This window comes from Falco naumanni, chromosome 13, assembly GCF_017639655.2.
Source record: "Falco naumanni isolate bFalNau1 chromosome 13, bFalNau1.pat, whole genome shotgun sequence".
Taxonomy (NCBI): Eukaryota; Metazoa; Chordata; class Aves; order Falconiformes; family Falconidae; genus Falco; species Falco naumanni.
In genome coordinates this window covers 19,271,839-19,281,548 of record NC_054066.1, presented here as the reverse complement: position 1 = coordinate 19,281,548, position 9,710 = coordinate 19,271,839, and the positions used below count along the sequence as shown (strand labels likewise).

At 37.2% G+C, this 9,710-nt stretch overlaps 1 protein-coding gene across 4 annotated transcripts in view; it reads right to left on the bottom strand.

Annotated features, from left to right (window-relative positions):
* Positions 1-59: 59 nt before the first annotated feature.
* LOC121096500 (cytochrome P450 2J2-like) overlaps positions 60-9,710 on the bottom strand; it is a 112,255-nt gene continuing 102,604 nt past the window's right edge. For all 4 annotated transcript variants that reach the window (XM_040612466.1, XM_040612468.1, XM_040612467.1 and 1 more), the window contains 8 exons: positions 9,061-9,223; positions 8,343-8,492; positions 6,803-6,963; positions 5,125-5,298; positions 4,755-4,896; positions 3,933-4,120; positions 2,970-3,111; positions 60-1,209 (listed from right to left, as the gene is read on the bottom strand). In XM_040612466.1, the coding sequence (XP_040468400.1) occupies positions 1,031-1,209; positions 2,970-3,111; positions 3,933-4,120; positions 4,755-4,896; positions 5,125-5,298; positions 6,803-6,963; positions 8,343-8,492; positions 9,061-9,223 (1,299 nt within the window). In that variant the 3' untranslated portion in view covers positions 60-1,030. The remainder of the gene's footprint in view (positions 1,210-2,969; positions 3,112-3,932; positions 4,121-4,754; positions 4,897-5,124; positions 5,299-6,802; positions 6,964-8,342; positions 8,493-9,060; positions 9,224-9,710) is intronic.

The following is a 9,710-nucleotide window of genomic DNA, read 5'->3' as shown; positions in this document are numbered from 1 at the left end:
CCAAGCAGAAGGGAGTAATTGGAAATATTTGAGAGGAGAATCAAGTCTTCCGTTACTTTTATGTCTGAGAAATATGTAATATTCTACTTCTAACTACTTCCTACCATAATTTATGCTTGCTTCTGTTGAACTTTGAAAGCATCTAGGATGCTTGCAGCTGAATTTCTAGTGGTCAAAACTTTCCACGTCTGTTGTGAAATAATGAGACAGCAAAAGAAAACACCATGAGTAATAAATCTCTACTGTGCCTGCTTTAACAAATGTTGGCATTTTCATTTATTTGAAGGGTTTTTCCTTTCCCTTCAGATAGAAGATTATTGGATGATATAGTAGTGTTTCTAAACAGAAGAAGGAAAGGTTCACGAAAGCACCTGGATCTGAGAGTTGCGATAAAATAGGAATCGGATGCTGAGGAGGTAAAGGAAAAAGGTGTAAGGATTTCTAAATGGGCTATGATTATAACAAGCCCCATTCTGCAATCATTTGTGTGTGTGAATTTTATACTACAATATGTAGTGCTTTACGGGACTGTGAAAGGAAAAGGAGTCAACACTAACTGTGTATACTCTGTTACCTTCTGCAAAAGGATGTAAGGAAAGACCTTCTGTGAACACAGAGGAGTAACAGCATATTGAAGAGTTTTTTTTTTTTTCATTCAGGCATCCCTGCTGCATCAGAACAGTTGTGCCATTTTAAGAGTGTGATACCTGACTGAGCACTATGCAGGAAACTGCTTGATACAGATCACTTCTCTAAAATCCTACATATAATTCATTGCTACTGTAAGTGTGAAAAGATATTTTTTTGATAATGTATTTGTTTATGCCTAAGATGCGATTATGTGAGATTTGGCAAGTACACTTCAGTTTCAAACAGTTCAGCTATATGAGGTCAGACCTCCTAAATAAAAACATTTTGTATTAATTTGCTATACTGAGCGACCCACATTTGAATACAATTGATATATGTTTTTAAAGTAACTGCAATTATTGACTGGTTGAAGTACCTCTGCAATGTAGCATATTGCAGACTAGCGTGGAATAGCACAGAGCTTATATGGATGTGGCTGCAGTATTGCACCCAAAATGTACTCCGAGTTGATTTCCTTTACTCCCTCAGGCAGCTGAAATGTGAACGCCCGAAGGAGGTTGGCAAAAAAGATGAACAGTTCAACTCGTGCCATCTGTTCCCCCAAACATACACGGTGTCCTGCAGAAAAAGGGGGGAAAAGTTAATTGTATAAAGTTAAATTCTGAAAAAGAACTTCAAACAAAATTCTACTGAGTTTCTTAACAGAATTTATGGAAAGTTAATTATTTCCTGTTTCCTTCCCTGTTTCCCTAAGGACAGAAGATTTCTCTGGAGGTGGGGGGAAACAATTATTTGAGAAATTGTACATGCCTAATAAATGTTTGGTCTGTTTTTTTGGTTGGGTCCCGCTGCAATGCACACTAACCCCATCCCTGGAGGATGTATGCGATTCTCCCTTTCCATTTTTGCTTTTTGTTCTGTGAGAACCATGAATTGCTTCTCAGTTAAGCCAGATTTTAAAAGGCTTTGTGTACTTCAGAGTCTTATTTCTGGTTGTTGAGGAGGGGAGGACTGGAGCAATGCAGGATGTAATTCTGAAGTGAAGTAGGAGGACATAAACAGGCTTTCTTCAACAGAAATTAAGAAGGCTGTATTGGGCCCTTGTAGCTCACTGTCTCTAACGCTGTCCAGGAGCAGGCATGTAAGCTAAGGGAATGAAACATAGGCATGTGCAGTGATATATAGACTCAGTGACTCATTTTGGCATATTGTTTCCACAGTATATTTCAGGATATCTATGTATTCCAGACTTCAAGGATATATATTCAGGATATATAAACACTCGGATTATATAAACAGAAAAACAACCAAAGCAAGTTAAAAAAACCCAACTTCCTATGCCTGGGTTGAAGTGGTAGCCTAAATCAGTTGTCTTGATTCATGTAAACTAGCAGACATTTGGTGAGTAAAAGTAGTAAGATGTTAAATACCTGTTTTGCAAATACGATTTTAGGATTTACAATTTGGGCAAATGGTTTTAAAATCTGGAATTACTATGTTTATCCTGACTACTTTGTACATTACTTAGTATACTATTTGCTTTTTATCTACAACAAATATATAATAGTATAATCTGTCACAGTATGATCAAAAAGCCTCAGCTGTTTCCCAGTGGTTTTATTGCTTAATTTTTATATTTTAATTTTCAGTAAATAATGCCAGCTTCCTGTTTTGTGCTGCTTTTCTTCATAATCTGTTTATTGGAGAAGCTAGTAGTCGAGAAGCTCTCAGTGTTATGATTTGCACTGCTTTTCATGCTTTTTTTCTTTTTTCCCTTCCCCATGTCTTTGAATTGTTGAATTTTGCATTGTAAATTAGGTGAGTTGTACCTCATAATACACTGTTGACAAGTTCAAAATTTCTTTTAGTTGCCCAGTAATATTCTACTGAAAAGACTGGATTTTACTAGTTTTCTGGAGATAGAAGAGAGCCTGGTGCTAGACTATTACTGTAGGATTCAGGAGACTGAGGTTTAGTTTCCTGCTTTATCACGAATTTTCTCTGTACATTTTGACAAGTCATATCGCTTTTGGTTTTGGATTTTTGTTTGTAAGGTGAGAATAAATTAATCAGTAAGTTAGCAGAATTTAATATATTGGGGACTAAGGAGCCCAGATACCTTTATAGCAGGAACCATATGTATACCAAGGAGATAGCATTATGTCTTTTAGCCGTACTCGTCCTCTGTTTGAATATATGAAAAATAAAAAATGGAAGACAGTATTTGTGGCTCTTACAGTAGAACATCTGACTTTAAATCTTTGTGTTAAGTATGTTTTTATAAAAGTATGTTTTTAAAATTTTAGAATTGAGAAATAGTATTTTTGGTCTTGCTGCAAGACACAGTGAGCAGGAATATTCAAGTGACAGGGCATTACCTGCTGAGAAAGGTAAGAATGCCTCTTTGTTCACAAAGTTGCCATCCAAATCAAGGAAATGATTTGGGTTGAACTTCCAGGGGGTTGCCCAGTGCTCAGAGTCGTACACAACGGAGTGCAGATTTGGCAATACAAGTGTGCCCTGTAAGAAGAGATTATATTTTCCATGTGTGATTGATTCGTTTTTGGACTTTCCTTCTCTGGTAGATTATGTGCTATCCTATGCCTGCAGCCCAGTTTTTGGATTCAACTCAGTCTTTTCCTGTGCACATCTAGGCATAATAAACCCTAATATCCTCTGTTTGTCATAACTTACTACATGTTTGCCTTTGTCTAAGTTATCTTCTGTCAGGACTACTGAAGTGTCTTCGTGTCTAAGCTAAAGTGCAGCTTGGATTGTTTTCTGTACTTGATAGGCTAATCATAACACTTTTTTTTTTTTTTTTTTTTGCACTCTTCACTGAATCTTACAATTCTATCACATCAGTTTTATGCTTAATATATTTGGGACGTTTTATGTCATGCCAACGTGACTGTCAGATCTCTCGCTGTACTGAGCTGTGTGTGTGTGTGTGTGTTTTGTCAGGGATGACTATAGGTTGCTCCAGGCTGCTGTCTTATGTGTGAAAGTTAGCTGGCTTGACATTTAATAAAATAATTTCTTCGTCATTCCTTAACACATGTTCTGCTTTGATGCCCTGACATCATCCATATTCCCTTAGTGGGAAGAAAGACTTCAGTTTTCCTTATGTTTGCTACTTGTGCTGTTAGCCTTGTCCCAAGCTTTCTTTTGCATCTGCTAATGTAGACTTAGCCCTGGTTCAGAGCACTGAGCTTTCATGTCTGTGACATGCTACCACATGCTCTCTGTGCAAAGTTAGGAATTGTATAAGCTAATGTCATATAAATACTAAATATTAATAGCTCTCAAAGCTTTAAGAAACACAGAGGTATATTCTGTACCTTTTTAATGTGAAACCCCAGCAAAGTTGTATTCCTCACACATAGTCGAGGGACCCCAACAGAAGTAACATTGCTGTGCCGCAAAGCCTCGTGAATCACGGCATTTGTATATGGCAGTTTTTTACGGTCTTCATAGCTGATGAGGTGGGAGGGTTCCAGAACAGCCTCTATCTCTCTTTGAACGTTTTCTGCAGAGAAATGAAAATATTTTAACTTCCCCCCCCTTTTTTCTAGCAGTATGTCCAGGACTGGGGGGGGGGGGGGGGGGGGGAATGTTGTTGCTATGAAATGCATTGGCATGTGGTTTCAGTGCTGTGTTGGTTTCAGTTGCTCAAGAAAGTGCATATCCCCCAAAGCACAAGGTGATCTCTCATTTAAGACACATGCTGCTTGGTGATGAGGATGATACAATTCTACGTTTCAAAAAAAAGGATTAAAATTTGAAATTACAGGTGTAATTTCTATGATGTTTATAAATGCACATCAGACCAGGTATCTTTTTAAAGCTTTTCCACTTTGAAGGTTAGGAATATCTTTAGCTTGTTGTTCTGTCTTTGCCCATCCCCTTCTAGTGAGATTGAACAGTGGCTACTTCTGATTTCTGCTAGAGTTGCTTGTTGGTGAACTGGGGGGGAAAGCACATTTGTTTCATTTATTAAACTTCCATTTTCTGCTTCTCAATTGTTGATGTACCACCATTCATATACATTGTTAAGGGTTATTTTGATGCGTTGCAAGTGATTGAGCTAATACTTACACTTTAACGATGTTCATTATGATGTAATGTTGGATGCAGCTTTCTCTGATAATGCTTTTGCTCACCTTGGATTTCTGGGTATTGTATCATGTAGAGCAGTGCCCAGAGAAGGGTGGTGCTTGTTGTTTCTGTCCCTCCCAGCAGAAGATCAACCACAGTCTGAACCATGTTGTCTTTATTAAACGTGGAAGTAGGGTCATCTTTGGTCTGTAGGGTATATTCACAAGGAGACTATGAAGTGGACAATTTCAAACATTTCATTGGTCACATAGAAATTGTCATTGGAAACCTTGAGCAGCCCACCAAAACAAAAATTGTCAGTGCTAAACAAATAAAGTATGCGTATAAAAATTCCATAGCAGTTACTTGAACAGTGAGTATTTGTAGTAGGCGTTGAGGCCAAGGAGGGGATAGTGTGATAAAACAGATACTTACTTTTGTTATTTGAGCTAGGTAGAAGTCAATGAGATCCTGTGGATCACCTGCATTCTGTCTCTCATGAGTCTGGACCTCCTTCATAACTAAATTGTGCATGAAGTCATTGTATACAAACACTTTCTGATGAGGTCCTGGGAGGCGGTGCATAAGCCATGGGAAAGCATCGTACATCTGTGATTTTAAACAAAAAGGAGGAAACAAACTCTTCTAAATTGAGAACCCAATTCTGATTTCCTGATAACTCTGTGAAGTCACTGCAACACATGCACTCCTAATTAGGATAGGAGGCAATAGACACAAGTCGGAGATGAAATAGTAGTGGGAACAGGTTTTGGGGAGAGTCTGTGTGAAATCTCCATCCTTGGAGACTTCAAGACATGACCAGACCAGTCACTAAACAACCTGATCTAATTAGACCTGCTTTGAGCACAGAGTTAGATTAGCTGACATGCAGAGGTTCCTTCTAATGTAAATTATTCTACATTTCTAAGAGTAATTGCGAAAGCTTTTCATTGCCCTCTAAGTGAGCTGGCATTGAGGAAAACCTGTCTGATATTTGTTAATGAGCTGTTAGTCAGTTGTCAATATTCAAGAACCACACTTTCTATCCTTGATAGATAGGTTGAAGACTGAAAAGGTATAGAAGCTGAGTTGACCTCTCAGTCTTAGAAGGCTTTGCTCCAGGATAAACTGACAAGTATGTTTCTTGAGAGGAAAGAGAATTATTTTCATTTCTTTTTGTGTGTGTTTTTGTGAATGGACTTCAGTCTCTAGGACTACTGGCAAAGCCTTTGTTTTATTTGTGGCCTGTGATTAGGAATCTATTGGCTAGTGTGGACTTCTTTCTCCATCTTCATCAGCTGACCAAAATGTCAACGTAATAGTGGTTATCAGGTCACAAGAGAGCAGGACAATGATTATATTTCACTTTTTGGATGCATACCTAATAATGCAACAGGGGCTTTTGAAAATGGGTGAATTGGAGTAACTGAGGGCTGATTCTGGCTCACAAGCAGATTTCCTCAACCTTGATTTTTACTCAGATTTGGTTTTTTAAGGCATCTCTGTATGAAAGAGTTGGAGAACCTGACAGTGTTATAGAATGCCAGTGTGCCAAAACCTGCACAATACAAGCAACAGCGAGGCTTTTAAGAACTTAGAAATATTCTTCTTGGTGTGATGAAATTGTCACTTGTATCTTATAGGAAGCTCAGAATAACTCCGGTCTTGGTGGTAATATGAATTATATGAGAAGCAAGATCTCTTCTCAAAAATAATAGAACTCTGAAGGCTTAATTCTTAGTAACAGCGCTTCTGTATTCTTAAGACTAAATGAAAATTAAATTTTAAAAGTTGCTTTCATTTTAAGAATCTTATATATGCTGTACTCTGCAAATGATTACTCCTTCAAAATTCATTATATGTTTTGGAAATCTGTGAAAACCAGTGATGATCTATAATTTAAATTTTAGGACACATAATTTACTAACATATAGAAGGAATATAAAGCAGTAATGACATATGCAAGGCATGTATTAATTTATTACTGCACGATAGCTTGCAGAACAATGGTATGGAAATGTTTGGGAAGAATTGTCACTGACACTTAATTTGTTTTGACTTGTGAAGTGCAAATGCACTTCAAGGAATAAGAACAAGAAAATCAGATTCTTACCCTGCCCCAGATAGTAGCTTGAAAGTAGATCACAAAATAAATAGCTTTGATAAGCTTGCTGAAAGACTCATCCTCACTGGAGAAGCGATGACCAAAAACAACAGCACAAATTATATTTGCAATAGCACGGACAACGAAAGTGTGGGGATCGAAAGGTTTGCCTGTGAGTATAGGAGGTACCGTGAGTATTTCTGAATAGACCACAGTGAGAAAACATGATGGTAGAAGCAATATTACATCAGACTACTTTTAGATAAGTTTCACACGTGGATTGTAAGTGCTGGGAATCTTTATTTTCGGTCTGCTTTTTACTCTTGTAAAATACAGTGATTATTGGTTTTGAGAAGACAAACATTGGGCCTCTTTTCCCCACTTTGACTTGTCATCTGGCTTGTGTGGAAACACAAGCAATTAATTAGAACATATACCTTCTGACCTGGAGGCAGATATTTAAGTTTGGCAATTAAAACCCAAACAACCCCCCTAAAAAAAGGGGGGGGGGGGGGGGAATTTCCTCAAACAGTTTAAAAGTTTTAATTTATTAGTAGTGTTGAAATGACTTGTTTCCTTTTGGTTTTCATGTACAGCTTAACGATCCACCTATAATTTTTTTTCCACACAAACTGAAAAGGCAAAACTTGTATCATAGGATAGAAAATGTCTCCCATTAAAAAAAGTTAAATCTAGAAAAAATTAAGTATGTTTCAATGACAAGGACAAACTTTGAATTGTATTACAGTGGAGAATGGTGGATTATGCATCTCTGATATCAGTCCAATGCTTGTAGTCCTTCTTGGAAAGAGTAAATATATTTATTGAGTTTTACATTGAGGAAGGATTGCATGGAAGGTAAAGATTTGGACTGTACAGGGACAGAGTCGATGGTTTGTTCATCTCTTATGTTTTAAAGGTCTGTGAACGTGTTGCTCTCAGAAGTGAGATGGGCCATTTTGCTGTGTCTAGTGCAAGGAGAGTTGGAGAGACCTTAGGCAACTTCTCTGTGTTTTCACATCAGTATGGAACACTATGTGGGTGAGGGATTTGGCTGTTCAGAATATTTATATTTGATTGCTTTGTCTTGGCATTTTGCTAAAACTTTGTTGGTTTCTATTTCATCCAAACCTCAAAAAGAAATCTTGTTGGACAACTGAATTATACATTCCTTGTGTTGGGGTTCTTTCTCTGCCAAACCCCTAAAGGCCTGCTGTCCTAGAATGACTCGTAGCAGGTCACAAATTGTGTATTTTATGGAGAACATAGGGTTTTTCTGTGCTTCTTGACTATAAAAATTGTTACCAGCTGTCCTCAAGACTGTTGATAATAAGCATTTTTTAAACTATACTTGTTTCAAAAAACCGATTTTATATTGCCCACTGTGCAGACAAAACATTTTTTGTGAAGAATGCAGTTAACAAGCCAGTAAAAGTCCTACTAATACAAAAAATACCTATTACTTATAAAAACTTACTGTGAAATTTTACTCCCCTAATCTACTATATTTCAGAAAATGTTCTAAGTGTTATTCTTCCAGTGTATTTACCTTTAATGTTTGCAAAGATGTCCACAAGGTGACAGGCCTCTGTTTGAATTTGATTTTCCAAATTGTTCTTACCAAGGGCCAGGCTTCTTATAATTGTCATGCCAAAGCGTCTCTGTTGCTTCCAGGTGTGCCCGCTAGTCAGAAAAATACCTGAAGAACACAAACATTTATTTCATTGCTGGGAAGGGAAATCTTTTCACTGCAGGAGGAAGAATTTGATTTCAGTTAGGTTGTATTTCACTAGCAAAGAAGATACTGTGCGTGCTGGTTGCACATGCTGACTTTTGGTCGCTAACTTTGTTTTTTATGACTCCCAGCTATATAGCTGCTTATAAATGTGACCCTGGGGAGTGAGTGGTAGTGGGTTTTGGTAAGGACAGAACAGCTTTGTCTATAGATGTCTTCTGCTTGAACAGTCTTCTGTTTTAGAAGTGATACAACTGAAAGCCAGCTCCTGTAGGCAAATATTCCTCTGAAGCTATTTGGAACAACAACAAGAACAAGTCAGTAGTATGCTTTATCAAAGGAGAAATTTTTGTTTTTTCTTTTTCTTAATACACTAGCTCTGCATGGAACCTTTTCACTATGTAAGCCCAGTTTATGCACTTGCATAGCAGTAACTCGTGTGTATGTGTGTGTATATATATATATATATATATGAAGGCATCTTTCTTCTTTACATCTTATTTATATTTCAGTATTGTGTAACATCTTGTACCTTTCTCACCCATCATGTCCCTGTAGAATGGCGTGAGAGGTCTTCCAGAAACTTCTTCTGAATGGGTGACAATGCCATCTTTTACTGCTCTGTATCCATTCAGTACAACCATGGGTGTCTGTCCCATCCACAATGTGTAGATGTTTCCATAGATTTTGGTTAACTGAAGAGTTAATAACAGTAAATTAATAAATATAAACCAGGGAATGCATACACTTATATTAATTTAAGAGTTTTCTCTGCCAACATTGAATTGAATTACGGGTTTCAGAAAAATTCAGTCTTCTGTTGTAATGTGCTTTGGGAACAGAGATAATTGTACTTTATGGAATAGATACTAAGGACATCTTGCAGAAGACCACCTCTGAAAATTCCACAGAAAGAGAAACAGATCTCTTCTGTCAGCTCAGAATCAAAGAACAAATGAATACAGTCAAAATCCCAGAACTTTTCTATTTATTTTATTAACCAGAACTATTGTATCTTCTTGCCTCTAACTTCTGAAGACAGCAAAGTAATGTTTTTGTACTCTTTCTTATACCTTCCATGTGATATTTTTTCCTTTATTGTCTTTCCCCAGATCATGCTTGCAATTTTCCTTAAAATAGCTTGAAGCAACTTCCTTACTTTTTCAGAAGTTTTAATTGATT